This window comes from Ambystoma mexicanum, chromosome 14 (genome assembly GCF_040938575.1).
Source record: "Ambystoma mexicanum isolate Mex_15411 chromosome 14, UKY_AmexF1_1, whole genome shotgun sequence".
Taxonomy (NCBI): Eukaryota; Metazoa; Chordata; class Amphibia; order Caudata; family Ambystomatidae; genus Ambystoma; species Ambystoma mexicanum.
Window position 1 is genome coordinate 287,587,760 of NC_090940.1, and position 25,118 is coordinate 287,612,877.

General features: G+C 46.0%; 1 protein-coding gene across 2 annotated transcripts in view; it reads right to left on the bottom strand.

Moving 5' to 3' along the window:
- NEMF (nuclear export mediator factor) overlaps window positions 1-25,118 on the bottom strand; it is a 1,733,781-nt gene that overhangs the window by 137,080 nt on the left and 1,571,583 nt on the right. For both annotated transcript variants that reach the window (XM_069637407.1, XM_069637408.1), the window contains 2 exons: window positions 11,909-11,952; window positions 11,746-11,825 (listed from right to left, as the gene is read on the bottom strand). In XM_069637407.1, the coding sequence (XP_069493508.1) occupies window positions 11,746-11,825; window positions 11,909-11,952 (124 nt within the window). The remainder of the gene's footprint in view (window positions 1-11,745; window positions 11,826-11,908; window positions 11,953-25,118) is intronic.

Below are 25,118 nucleotides of genomic sequence, written 5' to 3' on the forward strand. Positions count from 1 at the left end.
GATGAGCGTTCTGCTGCAGAGGATGCAGAATAACGCAAAGCAAGATTCATCCATCGGGTGTGGTTTAAATAGCCTCCTGTAGTGCTTAGGTGTCTCCTTCCACAGCCACGCCTAGGTAAGAAAAGAGTTCCTGCGTTCCAGTGTTCTGAACCTAGGGAGTGGCTCCTACCCCACCCAACAGGAAAAGTAGTTCCAAACAGAAGAGGATCAGAGGCTCAACTGGCAGGCAAGTAAGCAGCATGGTCTGCTGCAGGTAAGTCCACCCAAGCATTATGAGCCCGGCTCTTCCAGCGCTGGGACTGGGCATATTTATGAGCCTGGTGCCACTGGCGCCAGGACTGGGTCCAAAAGGTCCCAATTGGGACTGGTTGGCACTCGGAACCTGGGTTATGGATCTGCTTCCAAGGGAGTTGGGAAAACCCTGACCTTTTGGAAGCAGAGATCATGACAAGAGGAAGTTCAAGTTGAGCGCTCTGAAATGCTAAAAAGACTTCACAGCTGCGTACTTGAGACCATGCTGTCTGAACCTTTCTCAGAGGTGTTAGCATGATGCATTAAGGAAAATATGGGAATCACCTGAGGTCCCATAAAAGGTGGGTTCTATAGAAACACCACTATTACCTACAAACATACTGTTTATTGTTGATAAAGGGGTAGCTGCTCCTCCTAACAAGAAGCAGAAAGTGTTGAGAGACAAGGATTCGGATGGCGAACATCCATCTGTTTCGCTTTCAAAATTATTTCACAACATTTTGGCAAAGGCCATGCAATCTTTGGAGATTGCGCCAAAAGACAAACTGGAAACTGCGGGTGTGTTTGGGAAACTGCTGCCCTTAGCAGACAAATTCCTTGTTACCTATGGAAGCATCAGTTTTGGAACAAACGTGGAGTCATCGGGAAGAAACAGATTCTGATTTGCATATTTCCAAAGCACTGGATGCCAAATACAAGGTTCTGAAAGAGGAACCTTTTGTATTAATTGGAAGCTTGCCAACTCTGTCTTCAGTGGTGTCCACAGCCTTTGGATCGAAAGGCCTACACCATCACCTACAAGATGAGAATGCCAAATCCTGAGAGCCACAAGGGAAAGCGTCCAATTCTAATGTTTCCCTACAGCTGAGACAGATCAATGCAGCCACTGTACTTTCAGGTTTCAATATTCTAAACTGGGAAAATATAGATCGATTTGTGGAGTTTCTCCCACAGAAGGTGGCAGACGAGTTCATCTTCTGCGTCTCAGAAGCCAGAGAGACTACCATGCAACAACTACAAGTCATAAAAGCCTCGACTGATACCACAGCAAAGGCTATGACAGGGGCAGGTTGCATGCAAAGACATACAAGACAAAGTGCTTGATTTACCCTTTGACAGTTAAACTTGGTTTGACCCGTCAACAGATGATGTACTACAGAAGAACAAGTTACTCTCTTACCTGGTAACGTTCTTTCGATGAGATGGTCCGACGACGTATTCCATATCTATGACAGTAATCACCACAGCTGTGCTGCTTCGGAAAATCTTTCGGCGTCTGCGTCCTGCGTCGATGACGTCGATATGCCGCCCTCGAGGACCTCCTCTGATGGCCGACATCACTGGATGCTATAAGGACGACGCACGAAGCCCGTAGCCTCACTTGTAGTTTTTTCCCCAGAACGTGTGGCACCAGTCTTCTGCCAGTCTGACCACACAAAGCCTTGTGGAAACGTAAGATGCAAATCGCATATGAAATTCTGTAGCCGGGAAGGCAGGGAGGGAGCGATATGGAATACGTCGTCGGACATCCCATCGAAAGAACGTTACCAGGTAAGAGAGTAACTTGTTCTTCGAGGGGATTGGGTCCTCCGATGTATTCCATATCTATGACAGACTCCCTAAGCAGTACCAATGCAAGGAGGTGGGAAAAGAATTTAGCAAAAGAAATTTAGAATGCCCAATCAAATTGCGGAGCAAAGGACCGCCTTGCCAAAGGCTAGATCCTGCCCACGGATGGAATCGAGGGTGTAGTGACGTACAAAAGTATGGACTGAAGCCCAGGTGGCTGCATCACAGATGTTACGAATAGGAACACCCCTCTGTAGGGCAGTAGAGGCAGCCATACCCCTGGTAGAATGGGCCCGCAAGCCGACTGGTGGGTCCTTACCCGCCAAGCGTTAACACTCAGAAACAGCCAGAATAATCCAGCGAGAGTCTGCTTAGTCACAGCTTGTCCCAAACGCTTACCAGCGTAACCAATGAAGAGTTGATCGTCCACTCTGACCCAGGACATGCATGAAATATAAAAGCTTAAAGCTCTCCAAGGATCGAGCATATGGAGCCTCTCCTCTTCCTTACCAGGATGTGGAGGAGGATGAAATGCCGGAAGAACAACCTTCTGGCCTAAATGAAATTCCGACACCACCTTCGGAAGAAAGGAAGGACGAACTCTAAGGACAACCCTGTCCTTATGAAATACAGTAAAAGGTGGCTTAACTGAAAGTGCCTGTAACTCACTCACTCTGCGAGCGGAAGTGACCGCAACCAAAAATACAGTTTTAAGAGTTAACAGTCTCAAAGGGCAAGAATGCAAAGGCTCAAACGGAGCACCCATCAGAAACCTGAGGACAAGGTTCAAATCCCAACCGGGCACCTGGAAAGGTGACGGAGGGAACACATTAGTGAGCCCTTTTAGAAACTGAGAAATTAAAGGAATTTTAAAATAAGAACACTCTTCAGAGGAGCGCTTAAATATGGACAGCGCCGCAAGGTAACCTTTAAAGGTACCCATTTGCAAGCCCCTGTGGGCTAAAGAAAGCAAAAAAGACAGAACCACAGGAATGTCACATGAAAAAGGATCCACATTCTTAACCCTGCACCAGTCGCAGAACTTTCGCCAACGGCAATGGTACAGGGACTTAGTTGCGGGCCTTCTGGCCGAAAGCAACACCTCCATCACGTCTTCAGGGAGGTCCCAATCCTTATACGTCAACCTTTCAGAAACCAAGCGTGAAGGTTGAGGGATCTGACCTCTGGATGGAGAACCTGACCCCCCCTCCCGTGAGAGCAGATCGTCTCGGTAGGGAAGGCATCCTGGAGGGCAGATGGACAAGTCGAGAAGGTCCAGGTACCACGTCCTCCGGGCCCAAGCCGGTGCAATGAGGATCATCCGGGAACCGAACATTCGTAACCTCTGCAGCACTTGCGGGATGACGGAGACTGGAGGAAACGTGTACAGCATTGGGAAATACCACTCTACCACGAACGTGTCTCCTAAGGCTCCTTTTGGAGAAAATTCCTGCAAGCAGAACCTTTCGCACTTCCGGTTGAAACTGGAGGCAAAGAGATCCACTTGCAAGGTCCCCCAAAGGGCGAAGATCTCCAGGAGAATCTCCTGAGCCAACTCCCACTCGTGAGAGATCGCGCTCTGCCTGCTCAGAGCGTCCGCCGTCTCGTTTTCGTCTCCGGCCAGATGAACCGCCGAGATCGAAACTTCCTGCTGGATTACCCAGAACCAGAGCTGCATCGCCTCCCTGCACAGAGGAAGTGACCCTGCCCCCCCCCCCCGTTTTTTAGAGGTAGTGCATGGCCACCGTGTTGTCCGTCAGGATTAGGACATTCTTTCCTCGCACAGTCGGCAGAAAAGCTTTCAGGGCAATCCCGACGGCCCTCGGCTCCAACAGATTGATATGGAGTCTGGACTCCGACGGAGACCGCTGACTGTCAGCTCGTTGGCATGAGCTCCCCATCCCGTGAGGGATGCGTCCGTCACGATCGTCACCTCCGGCCAGGGTAGCCAAAAGGGAGCCCCCTTCATCAGATTGCTTTTGACGGCCCACCACAGAAGATTCTGGGCGACCAAGGACGGCACCTGAACAGGGTCTGACATCCTGCCAGAGGACTGAGACCACTGGAGCTTGAGTGCCCATTGCAAAGATCTCATCCACAACCTGGCCTCTGGCAACAGAAGAATGCAGGATGCCATGAGCCGGAGCAATCTCAAGATCTCTAACGCTGGGAGACTCTGGGCAAGTTGAAACTTGTGCACCATCTGCTGAATGTGATGAACCCTCACCTGGGGAGGAAAACACTGCCCCAGGGACGTGTCGAGCACTGCTCTGATGTACTGGAGCCTCTGAATTGGCGTCAAATGGGACTTCTTTAAGTTGAGGGAGAAGCCCAGCTTGTGGAGGGAGTGGCGGGTGACTGACAGATGATCCAGGACTTGCTCGGGAGAGCGTGCCCTGATCAACCAATCGTCCAGGTAGGGGTAGAAGTGAATCCCCCCTTTCCTGAGATGCGCTGCCACCACTACCATGAGCTTGGTGAAGACCCTCGGGCGGAGGTCAATCCGAACGTCAGAACCCGAAACTGAAAGTGCGAGTCGCCAACCGCGAACCTCAGGTACTTCTTGTGCTTTGGATGGATCGGCACATGAAAATAAGCGTCCTTGAGGTCGAGAGACACCAACCAGTCCTGAAGTTGAAGGGTCATTAGGACTTGAGAGAGTAACCATCTTGAACTTGTCCTTCCTGAGGAGTTTGTTCAAACCGCACAAGTCCATGATGGGCCTCAATCCCCCGTCTTTCTTGGAAATCAAAAATTAAGGGGAATACCATCCCTTGTTCCTCTCCGCTACAGGCACCAGTTCTATGGCGCCTTTCTCCACCAGGGATTGATTTTCCTGCGCAAGGAGCGGATCCAGACTCTTCAAAGAGAGATTCCCCGGTGGATTGTCGTGAGGCCTCTGCTGGAAAGGAAGACAGTAGCCGTGGGCTATGATCTCCAGAACCCACACATCTGAAGTAATGGCACGCCACTCTACAAGATTCTGCGCCAGCCTTCCCCCAACCGGCGAACCATGGGACATGGCCTCATGACTGAGCTGAAGCGGCTGCGGCGTTGCCTGAGGGCAAAGAGGCAACTGCCCGAGCGGCCTTGGCACCTCGAGTACCTTGTTTTCTAGCTCTGGTACTCCTACGATGGCCCCTTTGACTGGAAGCTCCTCTCGCTTTACCAAAGGATGAGTAATAACAATAGGAACCTCCCCTCCATTGCTGTCCCCTAGGACTAAAAGGCGGAGGTTGTTGAACTGCAGCGCCCCATGACTTTGCTGCAGCTTTGGAGGTCTGCAACATCTCAAGGCTCTCGTCAGCCTTGCTGCCAAAAAGATGTACACCGTCAATTTGCATGTTGAGGAGCCGGGCCTACACATCAGGAGCAAACCCCGACTTCCGCAACCAAGCAAACCTGCGTATTACGGTGCTCGCCACCACGGACCGGCTGACGCAATCTGCCATGTCCAAACCCAACTGAACGGCCTCACACATGGCATCCTTGCCATCCTGAACCATGGCAAGGAAACCATCCCGTTCGTCCCCTTCGGGAAAAAGTTCAGCCGCTAAGGAAACACAGTTCCACAGAGTGTGCCATCATCAGAGCCCTCATCCACCTCTGAAATGTACTCAAGGTGGCGACAGCGTCGACACAGGCCTCGAGGGCGGAGCCCCGAGCGTGTCCCTCGACAGCCTGGGCGCCGATGGCGTCAATGACTTCTTCGGAGGCAGAGCCTCGAAAGAGTCAGTCGACGACCTCGGCGCCACAGGCGTCAACGTCTTCCTCGAAGACACCACAGGTGCACACGGTCTCGAGTGCGTCGAGGACCGGGACCTGGAACGGGCATGACGAGAACGATTCCTCTTGTCCGAGCGGGACCTTTCCTGCAAATTGTTCCGACCACCTGAGCCCGAAGGCATGTGAGCGGTGTCTCTCGACCGATCACGACCGACCCCACTCGGAGGCGCGGACTGACCAGTGCCCTACGATTCGAGAATCGCTAGCATTTTCTTACCGAAGGAAGCCCATTCCTCCGGCGTAGCATGCTTGGTGGGATAAGCGACCCGCCGACGGGATGGAGTCCTCGGATAAGGACGGGGAAGGCGACCGATGACGGTGCTTCCAGGAGTGCCTTCGAAGAGGCAGAGGAGTGGCGGGACCTACTCCGTGACCGAGACCCACTGGACTTCCGACGACGATGCGGAGAGTCGCTCCTCGAATCGTCCGTTTAAAGCCCCGCAGACCTCGACTTCCGTGACTTGGACCCCTTACCTACCGACAGTTTCTTCTTGCGCTCCCGCAAGGCTTTGGATGTAAGCGACTGGCAGTCGACACAATCATCTGTGTCATGGGCCTCCCCGAGGCACCAGAGGCAGGCATTGTGCGAGTCCGTCACCTACTCTTGGACCCACAGTCCCCGCACTTCTTAAAGCCCGGACATGGGGTGGAAGACGAGGTAGACATCACGAAGGATAACTTCACAAACAAACAGGTTCGAAGAACCGAGAAAGAACAGAAACTCCAAAGAGTCGAGTCGCGCCGAGATCTCCGAAGCGAACATGTTCGCGGAAAAAACAGAACTGAGGCTACGGGCATCGTGCGTCCTACTTATAACATCCAGTGACTTCAGCCGTCGGAGGAGGTCCTCGAGGGCGGCGTATCGACGTCATCAACGCAGGACACAGACGCCAAAAGATATTCCGAAGCAGCAAAGCTGTGGTGATTACTGTCATAGATATGGAATACGTCGGAGGACCCAATCCCCTCGAAATGCAAGGCAAGGGAGTCTGCAGAAAAGTCTCCGAGTTCCATCTCAGTAAGACAACCATACCATTATAACCTTAGATCCTTCAAATCACGCACAGTGGCTAATAGTAATGCAATTCACTGCACAATTAAGCTTTAGTATTCCCCATGGAAAAAAAGGAGATACAGGCCGAAGGTAAAGTCGGGGGTAACCTCCTCTTCTTTCACGGCACAGGATCAAAAGAAGTCTGTTTTACTTCCACCCGGAGATGTACAAACCATCTGCCCCAATCTCCATCAAGGAGCATACATCCCCAGTAGCAGGAAGCATTGCGAGATTCCTGCAAAAATGGGAGAACATCACGCAAGAGGATTGGGTATTAAACATTGATTGGTGGGGTTACACCTTCCTGCTACACCACCACACCATGTTCCCAGGTCCAAAGGTCACCCCCTGAGCTTCTCAAAGCTTCTCAGAGAGATTCAAAAACTTCTCTCCTTGGGGGCGATAGAATTGGTTTCAGAAAAGGAAATAGGTCTGGGTTTTTACTCCTAGTATTTTATAATTCCAAAGAAGAATGGCAGAATATGGCCAATCTTAGATCTTTCAGAACTGAACCAATTCCTCCTAGTTGAGACAGTACCTAGATTCTAGCGACACTCCAGCAACGACTGGATGGCATCTCTACATCTTCAAGATGCATATTTTCATATACCCATATTGAGGGAACACTGTCAATACCTGAGGTTTGCTATAGGAAAAGTGAATTACCAGTACACTTGTCTTCCATTTGAACTAAACTCTGCTCCCGGAGTTTTCACTAAAGATTTGGGTGCAGTGGCAGCCCACCTGCGGTTGAGAAAGGGTAATCTCTACCCATATCTAGGCGATTGGCTGTTAAGGCCCAATCGCCGGAATGAAGTGTTGCAGAAGGTGCTGTTGACATGCGATACACTGGTAGGATTCTCAATAAATGTCGCCAAATCCAAATTAATCCCATCCCAGAAGATTCAGTTGATTGGAGCATTAATGGATAATACTCCAAGAAAGGGCTCCCCCCCCTTTTAGACAGGGTTTTGGCAATACAAGTAATCATTGTCACGTCAAGCACTGTTGGCCTGATGGTAGAAAAGATTCTTGGGTCTGGTGGCATCTTGCATCCGTCTAGTCCCCTATGCAAGACTTTGGATGAGAACCACTCAATGGCATCTCGTCAGCAGCTAGAACCAACTACAGAGCATGGAGATTTCGATTCTTATTCATATTCAGGAATCCCTGGTTTGGTGGAGCAAATCGGAAAATATGTTGATTTTCTTTTCAACTCCCTAATCATCAGACTGTAGTAACGACATACTTCAGAATATGGTTGGGGTGCTCATTGTCAGGATTTGACAGCACACAGTGTTTGGTCAAAACGGGAGAGAAAGGACCACAAACTTTTTGGAGCTGAAAGCAATTTTGTATGCTCTAAAGTAATTTCTTCCCTCAGTTCAAGGAAAGCTGGTAAAAATATTTACAGACAAAACCACTGCAATGCTTAACGTGAACAAGCAAGGGGAGGGGGGTGGAGGGGGGGGAGACACGCTCCTGTCCTCTGTATTCTGGCAGAACATATATGGTATTAGCCATGGAAAACATCTTTTTCTGACAGAGTCCCATCTAGAGGGAAAGAAGAACGTTTTAGCCGGACAAACTGAGCAGATTAGAATCCGCTCCACAGGAAAGGGAACTACAGGCATCAGTTGTGAGAATGCTATTCCAGAAGTGTGGTTAGCCGGCGGTGGACCTCTTTCCAACCAAGTGCAATTCCCTCTGGCCTCTGCATCGAGGGAGCGACAGGGACGTCACTCTTTGGGAGACGCTCCATAGTTGGAATGGTCGGGCAATACTTAGTATGTGTTTCCTCTGCTTCCCCTGATGCACAAGACGCTCAAAACAACTCAGAATTCTACAATGATCCCCGTAGCCCCATTCTGCCCATGTAAGATTTGGTTTGCGGATCTGCTGGAATTAGCAGGGACAGTGCGTGTAGATCTACCGTGTCGGAAGATCTTTTGACACAGCAGAAGGGGTAGGTGGTTCACTGCTCCCCTCAAATACTGAACTTGAAGGCTTGGATCGGGAAGAACTAACCTTCGCACTTTTACATTTATCTGAACAGAATCTAAAGATCATGACAGCCTCCACGAAAGCAATATCGAAGCAAATTGTTGCGGCTTTGCTATTGGGCTTCAGATCGCAGTTTAGATCCATTAAAAGCATCAGTTGATGTAAAGTCTTATGTCATTTTTGGCATCAACGGGAGTGAAAGTGGACACTTGTAAACATTATTTGTCAGCAATAGGTGCCTATTTGAATAGAGAAGAGAAATCCTTTATGTTATCAAATGAGGCAATTCAGAGGCATTTTGAAGGCCACCTTTATTTACATCTGCCTATTTGCGATCCTCCACCTCTGGGATTGGAATTTGGCTCTCCCAGCATTAATGCACAAACCATTTGAGTCTACGGCCTCTTGCAATGTTGACTGCTTAACGTGGAAGACAGCTTTTATGGTGTCCATTACATCAGCAAGGAGATTAGGAGAGCTTCAGGCTCTTTCATCAAAGGAACCCAATCTGATTTTTAATAGGATAAACTAGTCCGTCGTACAGTACCCTCCTTCTTACCGAAAGTGGCATCAGAATTTCCTCTGAACCAAGAGATTTTCCTTACAAATTTTCCATCCCAGACCACATTCTTCACCGCCCAAGGAGGCCTTAGATAATCTGGATGTGTCAAGGACCCTAAAATTGTATTAAGAAAGGACCAAACCATTCAGAAAAACAGATCAACTCTTCATCAATTTTGGTGGTCTTTCACCTGGTAATAAAGCGGCAAAAGCTTCAATTGCCAGGTGGCTTGTCTCGTTTATTGGAAAGGCTTACAGGGGTGGTAGCACGGCTCAGCTCTAAGCCTCTATGAGCCACGCAATGGATATGATGTCTGGAATAGTATATATTGAGGCCCTATGCCCCATGACCTCAGTTTTGTCCTTTTCCCATATCACTCTGATGCTGAGGGACTGCATAACCAAGAAGTACACTAGCTATCAGCCAAAAGACGAAGGTTGGGAAGGCAATGAGGAATCCCTGGGAGGAACATTATTGCAAGGTAAGTCATTTGTTCTTCTAATGAAGTTTTTCCTCCTACAGATTCTTCATCTGTGACAGACTCCCATATAAGTATGTGAATCTGGAGGGGCGCGTAGAGTAAGAGGACACCACCTAAACCACAAAACTCTGGAGGAAGGCCCTGCCAAAGCGCGTGTTGTGCCCTAAAACGCAATCAAAGCAGTTATGTCTGGAAACCATGGGCAAAAAAGCCCACTTGGCTGCGTGGACCCGCTTCAGTTGGAAGAAGGTGGCAGCCAGGCCTCTGGTAGAATGAGCCCTGAGCTCTTCAGGCACATCATTTCCAGAGAGATTATACAATCGCAAGAAATAGATAATATGCACCTTGACAGGGTCTGTTTGGTTACAACCCTGCCAATAGGGGTACCAGTATATTGCACAAAAAGCTGGCCATCTTCCTCACGTCCCTCATCCGACAGACGTGGTAGCCGAGGGGCCAAACAGGGTCCTGCTGATGGAATCGCTCCTCTGCCTTTAAATGGTGATACACAGGAAAAAACACAGGAAGATGGAAACCAAGACTACGTTTGGGAACGAAGGAAGGTATCACGCTCAGCATCACGTTTTCTTTGGAGAAACCAAACAGAGGTTTAATCATCACACCTGGAGCTCATTCATTCGTATTGTGGAAGTGATGGCATCCAGGAAAATCAACTTAAAGGTGAGCAACCGTAAAGAACAAGAATGGAGAGACTCAAACGGAGTACCCATTAGGAATGTTAATGTTAAATTAATATCCTATGTTGGAACTACAAACTGGAATGGGGGAAACTGATTGTACAATCCCCGCAAAAATGGCATAACTGTGGAGGTTGTGACGAACGTGTTGTGCTCAAGGGTCCTTTTAAAAATTGAAATGGCAGCCAGGTATCCCATCACATTGCAAATCCGCAGGCCCATCGGGTCCAAGGAAACCAAAAGTACAACACAAAGGAAGTGGAACAAGTACAAGACAACAATGTATGCAACCTGGATGCATAAATGGACTTGTTGGCAGCCCTCTGAGCTTAGAGGAGTTCATCCAGGATATCATCTGACAAATCCCACTGCTTGTATCTCAGCCTCTCAGCAGCCAAGCATTGAGGTTCAGGCTGCTGAGGTTTGGATGTCGGGCCGCCTTTCCAACTGAGAAAGTAGATTCTCCCTCATCGAAAGGCGCCAGGGGGCAGATGGATATGTCCAGCAACTTCAGGTACACCGTTCTCCGAACCAAGTCCGTAGTGATCAAAATCAATGTGGACCCGAAAAGGTCTAACCTCCTGAGAACCAGTGGAATGACAAGGATCAGCAGAAATGATTAGAGAAGGTTAAACGTCCATTTGACTGTCATTGCATACTTCAAAGACCCCTGCTGAAAATATTCTCCGGAACAGAACAATTTACACTTCCTGCTCATACTGGAAGCAAAGAGGTATACCTAAAGAGTTCTTCAACGGGCGAAATGGGAGTATGTGTGTGTGTATGAGGGTAGCGGGGAATAGGGGTGCAGGGTGGCATGGAGGGATTTGTGGGGGGCAGGGCAGCCCTAACAGGAAGCAAAGGTTAACAATTGGTTGATCAAAATAAGTCAACCAAATTGAAGACTTTAAAAAAGTTATCTGTGTAACCACATAGAACGTTTGAAACTGAGATTGTAGGTTTCAGGAATATCTCAGCAACAGGAACACAGCTTGCTAAGGTAGATTTAAACATCTCTTTCACAGATGATAACATTTCAATACAACAAGCTGACTCTTTAAGAAGAAAAGGCTCAAATTAACAATCTATAATTCTTTACAATTAGGACACTAATATTGACCTTTGTTTACGTTTAAGAGGTGGGCAGTGACTGTGGATTGTGATCGTCACTGTAGAAACACCTTTCTCACAATGAGTTAAGAACCAATTGCAAACAACACACATTTGGAAAGTTATTTTGTCCCTCCATCAAAGCGGTACATAGATAAATGGTCCAGGATCAGTGAAGTCCAAAATGCATACTCGCTGTTGTGGCTTAAACATTTTATTGGCTGCTTACCTTAACACTTCTTAATAAATCCTTCTCCCTCGTGGAAGTTTCCTTGGAATGCATGAAACTATTCAGGGCTGTTTTAGCGGCTAAGAAGAAAAACAAAATATCTATTATAAATCTTTCCCCCAATCAGTAGGTTTATGAATGAATTTACAAAACAACATCATACCTTTTCCTTTCTTCTGGGTTCCAGGCGTAAGTTTCACTTTGTATCTGAAAAAAAGAAGGCCTTTCATAAACTGGAAATTCGTGACAAAGTTTAAGGTAAGGACATGGTATGGGTTCCAGAGAGAAAGACATCTTAGGTATGGTGCTAACAATGGAACAATCAGGCATACCTTCATTTAGTACCACCAAGAAACATACACTTCAAGGTAAAAGATGTTGTAAGAAGTCACACATTATTGTTATATTATAGAAAGCTCACTTGTGAACATGACAAACCAATATGTTCTGAAACTAGGATACTGGACTTTGTGATCTTTTTAAGGATGATGTATATTTATTAAATGTTTTCCTCATCTTGTATGTTATTTTATGTATGTGCCTAAGGTTATGATTAGCCAGGTGCACCAATAATAAAAACATTTTTTATTAATTTTGCATACTCACTTGGACTTTCCCTGGACACTAATATATTTTCTTTTAAATAGAAGGAATGGGATTGGAAAGACAACTGGTCAGTGATTCTGAAGAGTCCTAAGACAATGAATCACAATCTTTATCTGACAAGATCTGGTACCATTCTTAAGCATATCCGATCATTTCCTGACAGAACTTTACATGGTTTAAAAAAAAAATGTAGTTTGAATCTATTGGAAACTTTAGAAATAGTTGGAGTTAGAAAAGTAATTCCACCTTCTCGGAGAACATATGATTTATGTAGATCCACAAAAGCATTGAAGTCACTTCAACATCAATTTATCTTTTGACCAGCATTTAGAGAAAGCAGGGAAATTAATTCCTAAGGTTTGTGCATGATGAATGCATCTTAACTAATGATTTTTGGACAGGATTTTTATCAGGCAACCAACTAGGCTTTCATTAATGATTGTTCACTTCTGGTTTCATATTGTGTGTAGATTAGACCATATGCCTTAAGACTTATATCATTGTTTTTAAATTGTTAAATTAAAAGTATTAATCTTTTTAGTGACTAAATATTATATTAATGTTTTTGAAGATGGTATTACAGTTTAGACATTCCAATAGATGTATATTTGATATCTGTCTTTTATCTGATGATAATTGTCTTAACTAATCCCATTTTGTATTCTTTTCTTCCTTACATTTATTTATTTGTTATTGATTTTTTATGAGTGTGAAAGATGTAATTGTAACCAAAGGACGCTCAAAGAAAAGAAAGAAAACACTGAAATGGACTCAAATACATGCACAAACACGTGACCACCTTTATCCATCACCACATAACTCTATCCCAACATCTTGAACGAATGCAGTGCCGGAACACAGCAAACCTTTCTGGGTACAAAACCAACTCTAGACCCCTATAGCATTGCATGACCCATTTCCCTCTCTTGCATTCAAATCACTTCAATAAGTCCTTTGCTTTCTTATGGTTCCAAAACAAGTACTTTCTAGAATTTAGTGATACAAGTAACTTGGCTGACTGCAACAGCCCAGTTTTCTCTGCCTTGACCAGAAACCTGTGTTTGATCTCATTTAGGCACTTACTCCTCTTCACCATCATCTTCAGCTGTCTGGGCGCATCAGGATCTTTGGACCCCCATATGGTAGATCACTCTTGTTTGACTACCGAGAAGAGCCTCTCTTTGTCCCTCAAGTCGGTACACAAAATATTAGAGTCACACCTCCTCCATTATCCAGACGCCTATATCTCTGGTTGTTCTTTAACATCTATCCATGACATAAAGGTTAATAAGAAGTTTATTTACCAAGATCTCCTCTTACTTGCCACAAAATGAATTATGTGCACCTGGAAAAATGTTTGACAATGGCTTCATCAAAATAAGTTGACCCAATTCAAGACTTCAAAATTCATCTATTTAACTACACAGAACGTTTGAACCTGTGATGGTAAGTTTCCGGAATATTTCAGCAGCACGCACATAGCTTGCTGAGGTAGATTTAAAAATAGCTTTCACAAATCATAACTTTTTCCATGCGACTAGCTGACTCTAAGAAGCAAAGACTCAAATTAACAATCTACATTTCTTTACAATTAGGACAATCGCATGAACCTCTCTTTACTTTTAACTAAGCACTGGGCAGTGACCATGGATTGTGATTGAAAAATATATCTAAAGTCCCTCATCAAACGTTGTGGGCTTGGGTTTGCCACTCACACAACTGTATTGAAATTGCTTTAAAAAAGAAAATAGATTGTGTCAAAAGTGAATAATTTTCACGCAGCTAGATGACTGCTCTGACAATTCCTTAGCCTACACCAGTAACAACACCTACGTTTCAAACACTCATGTTGACCCCCCTAAGATAAGAATTTCACTGACAATTTAAAAGATGTTGAATCTGGAGACTGCATTTTAAACCTATGAAAGTACTCCCCCAACAAGATATTTCCCATACTCTTTGCACGATGGCTTTACACATTATCTTTTATTGGCATCGCCTATTCCTGTCCTCCCCCTACTCTTTTTTCCATTCCTTTCATCATATCATCTCCTCCTACTTCCTTTCTGTATCTGTATCATATCAAATGATTTACATGCAGATATTGCTGTTCTGAAAAGTACGATTTCATAATCTTTTCAGTCTAAATAAAATTAAAAAAAGGTTGAAATAAAAAAAGAAATCTCTCCATGTACAAATGGTCCCCTGCATTCAGATCCAAAGTCTCCGTACCCCAGTTAGAGACAAAGTGTGCCTCCTCCAGTGTAGCTAATGGACAAAAGCCACTAATCTGGTTCTGAGTTGCCCAACATCTTGGTTCTTGACACTAGTACTTTGTTCTTTTTGTTAACAGAATTCACTTTTGTATACAACCTGATCACCAATGGAGTTGTGTGGGCTTGTTGTTAGTCAATCCCATTGCTGCAAACATTTATGGTACTTGTTTTCCCCTCAAGCTGTGCAACTCAGTCATTGAGTTTGTCAAATGTGTCCTTAAGACGGCAGATGTGTTTTCCAGGTTGTTTGACACAGCGTGCACAGGGTCAATGGCAGGGGATCTCTAGTTGGCAGGTGAATTATCTCAGCTGATATCGAAAGTCTCCATGGAATGCTTACTATTTTATATTATATGTTTGTTTCTGTCTATGTGGGTGCCTTGAGGCCTACAGGCGAATGGCGCGATATAAAAACAAATAAAGATAGAAGGATAAATTACTCTGCTTTGATCTCTCCTCGTTCTTGACCTTTAATTCCCCATATTCATTGGCAATCTACCTGATGAGTCACTGCAGTATATCAGTACTATGAGGTGTAAGTCGACAGACCGCAAGCCGGTAGAGGTCAGACTGATTTAACTCTCGGTTTGCATGTCCAAGTAATACTATCTGCAGGATCATTAAAACGGTTATAGTGCTGGCAAGGGAACATTTTGCATTCAAAGATTGCCGCCCTATTTACACTGTCCAAAGTGACCTTCATCCAGTGCTTGGCAGCAAGCTAACAAGGAGACCCTTCTACGATGCTGCAGCACGCCCATGCTGTTAAAATAGCCTAGAATACAGCACTTATTTGTCCGAATTTAGACAGCCATTCCTGCCTCACCACAAATCCACCAGCAAGGTAACAACCTCACTGATTAGGAATGCTGGGGTTTGCTGTCTCACCTGTGTTGTCACCCAGTTCTGGCAAACCAGCTGCACTGCTTGCAGTATACCCCGGTGGTGGTCTTGGAGGATCAGCCATCCTTCAATCTTCACACTGCTACCAGCCAAGAAGATGAGATGTGGGTGCCAGGCACCTGGGGCAACCACTTGACAACAAAGGGAAGTTTATCCATCTTTCTTCCCCCAGAAACCATGTCCTTTGTTATGGTTCCCATCAATGATGTTGACTTGGTCTCGGGAGCTGTTCTCCCGAATAAAAGACCCTTGTTTTATAACTGATGTTAGAAGAGAAGGAGGTACTCCATTTTTAAATTTGCCATGGTCCCGGGCCTGACTACACATCAGCAGCAGTCTTATGGAGGCCTAACAATGGAACACTCTTTTTGCAAAGCAGAAGCAGCTCCCTGACCTCTGGTACAATGGGGTCTTATGGCATCAGTAGCCTTAATGTTTGCCAAATTGTGACAACTCTTGACACAACTGGCAATCTATCTAGAGAAAGACTGTTTGGCAATAACCATTTGTGCATGTGCAGAGAGCAAAAGTCGAATCAGCACAATATCTGCATGGCCAGATGAGCACAGAAAGAGAAAGTGCCCCTAAAGCTAGAGCATTGTTTGATCGCCGAAACCAACCAAGTACAACCTACTCACTGTAGAAAATCTTGTACTCCTAGTTTATGGTCCCCTTTTCTGACATTTCTTTTCTCTTGTGGGTTCCCGCAGTGTGCAGTAAATGAAGGCTAAGAGAATAGGGGTCAGAACCAGAGAAAAGGCAGCAGCAATACCTGCATGTAGAAAAACCTGATGGAAAAGGCGGGTAAAAGAATGTCACGTAGCTGAGCTTAAGGGAAACATGAAACATTTATTTTATATTAACATTTACAAAGCATAAATCCTATCAAACACTTGATTAGCTTAGCCCTGTACAAACATATAAAGAGTATGGAGGAAAGAGGCTGAAACCTATGACTAAAAGCTTCATCAATTCTTGAATCGTTTGTCCTGGAGCATCCACTTTGTATCAATCAAGGATGTGGAGGGGCGAAGTACACTAGAACATTAATCTCAGAGACCATGATAGGCCAGAAGGATAACCACAATCTAAGAATAGCCATCTCCTTGGAAAAGACCAAATAAGCTGTTTCCAGACAAAATGCATGCAGCTCACTCACTGATTGTGACTACGTAATATCCATCAGAAAAATCACATTCATAGTCAGAAGCCTTAGCAGGCATCAATGCATCAGCTGAAACAAGGTCATCAAAATGTCAGAACCAGGTTCAGGACACTGCATGGGACTACAAGTGGCTGAGTTGGAAAAATATTTTCATTAAAACATCCAGACATTTGAAATGAAAAGGAGCCTATTCAGATGTTCTCTAAAAAATCTGGCTAGATAGCCCTTGACAAACTGTAAACGCCTACTGGCTAATGATAATGGAAAATCTAAATCAAGCCCTGTTTGGCATTACAACAGGTCAGTGCCTCTACCACTACACAAATTAGAAAATTATTTTATCTGCTAGCATACATCACCTTAATCGAAGGTCTACAGGCAGAAAGCATAATAACCACAAAATGCTCTAAGTGATGCCTGCTATCTCTTAATAGCCAAGCATGTAGATTCAGGCTGGTCAGGTTTGAATTGTATTTCTGTGAGATATATTTAATCAGTAGTAATGTGGGATGTAACCCCTGCCCCCTCCTAACCAATCAACAGTGCCACACAAATAGACCTTGATATTCTATCTAGCCCTGTCTATGGCTTATCTAGAACCACTGAATCCCTCCCCCCTGAGCAATGTTGAGCCAAGACCAGGCCAGTGTATAGAAAGAATATATTTGTATTAATTATCATGGAACATTTAGTATTTACACTTCTTCACACGACACACCGCTTTCTCCGTGGCACCAAAACAAAGATTGAATACAAATCAAAATTGTAAAACTTTACTTTGACAAAACAATTTCACAAATGCAGCAATAGAGATAGTTATCTCCATGTGCACTTAGCAAGGTATTACAGTATGGTTTAAGTGCATTACATGTTAACCATATTTTTACTGGTGCTACGCCCTTAGTAAAGCAGACAGTCTTATTGTACAACAAACTCTTCAGAACAGACACATTTCCTTTATTTTGGAAAACCTTTTCATCACCACTCTGCAATACAAAATCTCCCTCCCCTCAGGAAACACTTTCTCGCTCTCTGTAGAGCGTGTACGTTTCAATTAGGGACTACACTTTATTTTTTAAAGCAAGACACCTTTCTGCCCAAGCACAAAATCCCAGACATTCAAATACATTCAGCGCCCTCTGCTTAAAGGGAAGCTCGGAGGAATGGTGAACAGTTAGGAATGACATTTTTTACAAGGACACCCCTTCCTTTATGGAATTCAGGGGTTGGCAAAAATAGAATGGGTGCACCTAATTAATATTCACAGACCATTTGGAGCACTGTTGTTAATTTCGAACTTCAACAAAATCACCCTGTGTCATTTGGCTATAGGGGAATTCATTAAATTATTATTTTGTAAAATGCTAAGGGTCTACTCAGTTTGCCCGCACCCACTAATTAAGAGGAAGGTATAAACTCAAACAGATCCCCAACACACTTGGTTCTGTTGGACAATCACTTACATTGGATCTTTGGGTTTGGTGCTCAGGAAAGACATCAGTGAAACAGCCTCTTCAGGTTCAGTCAAGGAAACCTCCAGCATTCCTCCCTCTAGTTGTCTCTCCTTGTATGGGTCCCAGCTAGATTAAGCCTTTCCCAATTCCTGTCTCCCACGCAATGTTAATTCAGCAGCAATTTTTCATTAGTTCCACCCTGATATATGATATGATATGGCATTTGTAACGCGCCTATACACAAGTGTTTCAAGGCGCACTCCTGGATTTCCATTGTGCGTCCCCTTATGAATCTTAAACCACACCCACAAAAATGTCTAAATGATGACAGGCCAGCTCATTGGTCATACGTTTTGATTGGACAACTATCTTCCATCGCCTCATTCAAGCCTATCCCCTCCTCTTTGGATAGGCTCCTGTCAGTTTACCAAGGCCAAATTGGGAGGGGCAATGTAACGCTCACCTGAATCCCTCGGAGGCGCAGGTCTGGGCTGGGGGTTCTCGGAGTCTTCTAGGGTCACGCGCAGGCCTCGAATGCCACCCTGGAAAGGCCCTTTCCTCACTGAGATCTTGATCTGAAGGGTGAGGTGTCTGCAATTATGAGAGCAAGGGGTTAATATGGATATATAAGCCTGACTGGGTAAGCTGCCTCCCCTTCCTGGTACTCCCAAGTAGTTCGTAGGCTAAATGTGCTCACCTTATGTAGGTGAAAGCGGAGCTCTTCATCCTGCGTCTGTGCAGGGGCGTCGAAGCCAGTTACTTCACTGGTTAATTGTCCAGCCTCTTGGTTGCAGAGGATGAAGATTTGGAGCTAGGCCGTTATTAGCAGCACGAACGGCGGTTGCTTGAATATGGAGGTCCGGAGAGCGATGGAATGGCAAAGGTTTTGCAGGCAAGTAAGTAGAAAATGTCAATTCGAAGTTAAAAGCACTTCTTAATGTCTCTTTTCCTTTTTCAGGTCGCAGAAGCAGCTGGGTAGAAAAATGGATGTCGAGGAATGCACCGAGGAGTGAGAAAGATGAGTGCTGCCCAAAACACGTGCGTATAGATGGAGTTTTGTTTTCTTAATGATGTCCTTTTGTTTTGCAGATGCGAGTAGCAGCGTCGGCAGAGGCGAGAAGAATGCAGCGCAGGTAAGGAAAGTTTCACGGAGGTTTACTAACCAATGTCTTTGCTTCCACAGGGTGCCGGAAAAAATGGAAAGCTGCAGCCCGTGGCTTGAGATGCACCGATGGACTGGGTAAGTGCTGCGCTGGTTTTTATCTCGTGCTAACCTGGTGTTCTTTTCCCTTTTCAGATGCTGCTGAAGACGAAGATGGTATTTCGGAAGGTAAGATTGTGGATTTCTCTTCCCCAGATGCAGAAGTTGAAGATTCTCTGGAGCTGACACGGTGAGTGTCCTGCTTCTATTGCAGAATAACACGAAGCACGTTGCTCTGATCGGGCGTGGTTTAAATAGCTTACTGGAGTGCTTAGGTGTCTCCTTCCACAGCAGCCTCGCCCAGATAAGAAGTCCCAGCTTCCAGAATAGTTCCAGTATCCAGTCCCAGGGAGTGGTGCTGGCCACACCCAGAAGGTAAAGTAGTTCCAGCCATGGATGGATGAGGATTTCATCCTGCATGTGAGTGGGCAGCATGGTCTGCAGCAGGTAGGTCCACCCAAGCACCATTCCTTACATCATGAGCCCGGCACGTCCTGTGCCGGGACTGGGTCCCCTTATGAGCCTGGCGCCACTGGCGCCAGGACAAGGTCCATAAGGCCCCTATGGGAGCCGATGGGTGCCTGGAAATGAAGTTGTGACCCAGCTTCCGAGGCAGTTGGGCTAAACCTGACTCCTTGGAGGCTGCGGTCACGACAGCACCCCCCCTCAAGGCCCCTCCCAAGCTTGTCTTTTCCGGAGGTTTTTGCTTGTTGGGAAAAGCCCGATGAAATTTTCGGACTAGACGAGGTGCATGTACATATTCGGAGGGTTCCCAAGATCTCTCCTGGGGTCCATATCCCTTCCAATCAATCAAGTAGTATAGTTTTGATTTGGAAATTTTGGAGTCCAAGATGTCTCGAATTTCAAATTCGGATTCTCCGTCAACTTGGATTGGCTCAGGAGGTTTAGTCAAACGGGTTCCGGGTTGCACAGGTTTCAGGAGAGAAACATGGAAGACAGGATGTATCTTCATTCGAGTAGGTAATTCTAGTTTGACAGCCACTGGGTTAATCACGGCCGTGATCGAGTAGGGTCCTAAATATCTTGGGTTGAAGGTGCGTGGCCCTTTTAAAGATAAATGTTTAGTGGACAGCCAGACTTGATCTCCTTTTTGATATTGAGGAGCCTCTTTTCGATGTTGGTCTGCTCCTTTTTTGTATGATTCTTTAGCTCGTTGAAGATGAGCTGTGGCTTCTTTAAATGCTTGAGTTATCGTCGAATGCAGATGGTCAACAGCAGGTGTTCCGAGAGCTTGAGGTGGGTCCAGATTTGAGGTTCGAGGATGACTTCCATACAGCAGGAAAAAAGGGGTTTTTCCCGTCCCAGAATGGATTGAATTATTGTAAGCGTATTCAGCAATCCAAAGGACATCCTTCCAAGTACCCTCGGATTGATGCAACATGCAGCGCAGATATTGTTCTAAAGTTTGGTTAGTTCTCTCAGTCTGCCCGTCGGTTTGAGGGTGATGGCTGGTGGAAAGTCGTACATCAATTTGTGCTAAACGACAACAACTCCGCCAAAAATGGGAAATAAATTGGCTCCTTCGGTCAGAGATTAGTACTGAAGGGAAACAGTGCAACCGGACAATGTTTTCAAGAAATTCTCGGGCTAGAATGGAAGCTGTAGGTAAACCCTTCAGTGGGATAAAATGAGCCATTTTTGAAAAAAGGTCCACGATCACTAGAATTGTGTTGTATCCGAAGCAAGGGGGTAAATCCGTGATAAAATCCATCGAGAGCGTGTGCCAAGGGCCTGGTGGAATGTCTATTGGACGTAGTAATCCTGCTGGTTTTTCCTTCTGACTCTTGTTTTGTGCGCAGATACCACAAGAAGCCACAAACTTTTTAACATCTTTCCTCCAAGATGGCCACCAAAAATGCCTTTTAATTTTCTCTGAGGTTTTGGCAACTCCAGGATGTCCTTCCATTAGAGAATCATGGTAGCAGGTGATGACCTGTTTTTGTAAGTCAACGCAGGGTAAGAATAGTCTTCCTTGGAAATACAATAGGTTCTGATCTATTGTAAAATCCTTTCCTTTCAATTGCCAATTCGATGAATCTTCGGGAGTTATGAGTTGATTGACCCTTGCTTTAATCTCTTCGAGGGATAGTGTGTTGATTGCTCCTAGTATCTTTTGTTCAGGAATTATTGGCACCGGCTCCGGATTAGCTGTAAGTTTGTCTACCCCTATCCGGGAAAGGGCGTCTGCTTTTCCGTTCCTAACGCCTGGTCGATATGTGAAAACAAAATCGAATTCTGCGAAGAATAAAGCCCAGCTTAGTTGCCTCGAAGATTGAGCTTTAGCTGACTTCAGGTACTGGAGGTTACGGTGATCCGTGATTACAGTTACTGTGTGCCGGGCTCCCAAAAGATAATGCCGCCAGGCCTTAAAGGCGGACTTAATTGCCAACAGTTCTTTGTCCGTAATTATGTAGTTGATCTCAGGAGCCGAAAATTTGTGAGACCAAAAGGCTACAGGGTGTAACTGGTGCGTTTCGGGGTCTCTTTGTGACAGCACCGCCCCCATTGCAAGACTGGAAGCGTCTGTCTCGACGATGTAGGGAAGTTCTGGACGGGGATGCCTTAAGACTGGAACAGAGATAAATTTGGCTTTTAATTCTTGGAAGGCTTGTTCGGCTTCTGGAGTCCACTCGAATTTTTTATTCTTTTTCAGAAGAGCCGTGATAGGTTGGACTACCCGAGAGAATTCAGGAATGAACCTTCGGTAAAAATTAGCGAAGCCCAGCATGCTCTGTACACCTTTCACGGAAGTTGGGGAAGGCCATTTGGTGATAGCATCCACTTTTCTTGAGTCCATGTGAACTCCGTTGGGTGACAAGATGAACCCTAAAAATTCCACTTCCTTTGCGTGAAAGGTGCACTTCTCCAGTTTAGCAAACAAGCGGTGTTGGCGAAGTCTCTGTAAAACCGCTGTGACGTGTCTACGATGATCAGTTTCTGAGGCTGAGTATACCAGGATGTCGTCAATATAAACGACTACGCACACATCAATAAGTTCTCTGAGGACATCATTCATGAAAAACTGGAAAGCGGCCGGTGCGTTACATAGTCCGAAGGGCATTACTTGATACTCAAATAATCCATATTTAGTGCGAAAGGCCGTCTTCCATTCGTCGCCCTCCTTAATGCGTACCAAATGGTAAGCTCCTCTGAGGTCTAACTGTGTATATGCAGGCGCCTTTTACCTGGTCCAATAATTCAGGAATCAAGGGCAACGGGTATCGGTTTTTGACTGTAATCTGGTTCAGGGCGCGATAATCGATACAAGTTCTTAGGTCACCTTCCTTTTTCGGGACGAAGAACAAAGCTGAGGAAGCCGGGGATTTCGAGGGGCGGATGAATCCGTTAGCCAAGTACTGGTCCAAGTATTGCCTGAGATGGAGGTTTTCTGGTTCAGTGAGGGCATATATTCTACTGCACGGAGGGGTGGACCCAGGTATTAGGTCTATCTGGCAGTCGTATGACCGATGCGGAGGCAGGGTGTTGGCTTGATCTTTCTGAAAGACGTCGCTGAACTCTTGGTATTCCAGAGGTAATCGGGGGTGCTCGGAAGTGATGGCTGCTAGCTTGATTTCGGGCTGAGGATAACAGGTTGAAGCGCATTCTGGAAACCGAATTACCTTGGCTCGCCAGTCTATCTGAGGATTGTGCCTTTCCAACCAAGGCATTCCCAGATTCACCTGAAACTGCGGGGCCTTGATTACATCAAACACGATCTTCTCCCGATGTCCGTCCTGACATAACAACGTTACCTCCATGGTGGTATGAGAAACTGGTCCGGAAGCTATTTCAGTACCATCCACTGTAGTGATTACGTCCTTTACCATCTTGGGACGTAGGGGAAGATCCATCCTGATAGCCAAGTCTTGGTCCACATAATTACTGATTGCTCCGCTATCAATGTATACTTTGATAGCGTACACCTTTCACGGAAGTTGGGGAAGGCCATTTGGTGATAGCCAAATAGACCAGATCGCATCTGGTCTATTGGGACTTATGAGGACCATAGGCATTACCAAATGCGAGGTCAAGGAACTGGTTTTAACGCTCGGCAAGCGGACCTCTACGCTTGTCGGGCGAGGTCGTTTCCCGATTCCAGTTTCTCAGCATTTTTATCAGAAACTCCTACGGTCTTCTTGACCGGTTTCACTGAGCAATCACGAAGGAAATGTCCAGAATTCCCACAGTATAGGCACAGCTGTAATTGCCGCCTTCTTTCCCGTTCTTTCTGAGTTAATGGTCCTTTTACTACTCCTATTTGCATGGGTTCCACGGAGTCATTCCCTTTAGCGGAGCTCTGAGGTCTTGAAAGTACCCGGGTTTCAAATCTGGATCGATCGGTCTTCCTGTTCTGTAGCCGATGATCTAATTGGACTACTAGGTCGATATAATCTGAACAGTCTTGCGGCGGATTAACCACCTGTGCTAAAACGTCTTTAAGTTCCCCACGTAGACCTCTATAGAAGAGCGTGATTCTCTTATCTTCAGGCCACCTGGTCTCAACCACCAGTCTATTAAAGGACGCTATGTAAGCCAGGAGATCCTGATTACCTTGTCTGAGTGACAGGAGTTCATTGTCCAAGGCCTGCCCCTGTGAATGTCTTGCGAACAACTTTTCCATACTGGTCTGAAAGTCTTGAAAGTTATAGGGGAGCGGGTCATCCTGTGTCACGAGAGGAATGGACCAATCTGCAGCACTACCGCTAAGATAGGAAAGTACAAACGCTACCTTGGCTTGGTCCGTTGGGAATGCGGCGGGTCTAAACAGAAAGTGCAAGCGGCATTGATTGATGAATACTGCATATCGCTTTGGATCACCGGAAAAACGTTCGGGCGGGGCCAAAGGCACATTCCCTGGCAGATTAATTTGCACCGGATTACTTGAGGTTGTAGAAGTGCCGCCCCCTCCATAGGGAGGCAGTGGCGTCTGTCCCGCTTGAGCCTGTAGCAACTGTCTGGCCAGATCATCCGTCCGTTCCTTGGCAATGATCAACTCCCTTCGTAAAGCGTTTGTTTCTTGGCGAGATGCGTGTACTTCTGCCCTTAGTTCCCCAAGCAATTGAGCCAGTTGATCTGTGTCCGAGGTTTCCATTGCGCCTGGGTGGGAAAATTGCGGTAGGCTTCGCGTTCTGTAACGCTCACCTGAATCCCTCGGAGGCGCAGGTCTGGACTGGGGGTTCTCGGAGTCTTCTAGGGTCACGCGCAGGCCTCGAATGCCACCCTGGAAAGGCCCTTTCCTCACTGAGATCTTGATCTGAAGGGTGAGGTGTCTGCAATTATGAGAGCAAGGGGTTAATATGGATATATAAGCCTGACTGGGTAAGCTGCCTCCCCTTCCTGGTACTCCCAAGTAGTTCGTAGGCTAAATGTGCTCACCTTATGTAGGTGAAAGCGGAGCTCTCCATCCTGCGTCTGTGCAGGGGCGCCGAAGCCAGTTACTTCACTGGTTAATTGTCCAGCCTCTTGGTTGCAGAGGATGAAGATTTGGAGCTAGGCCGTTGTTAGCAGCACGAACGGCGGTTGCTTGAATATGGAGGTCCGGAGAGCGATGGAATGGCAAAGGTTTTGCAGGCAAGTAAGTAGAAAATGTCAATTCGAAGTTAAAAGCACTTCTTAATGTCTCTTTTCCTTTTTCAGGTCGCAGAAGCAGCTGGGTAGAAAAATGGATGTCGAGGAATGCACCGAGGAGTGAGAAAGATGAGCGCTGCCCAAAACACGTGCGTATAGATGGAGTTTTGTTTTCTTAA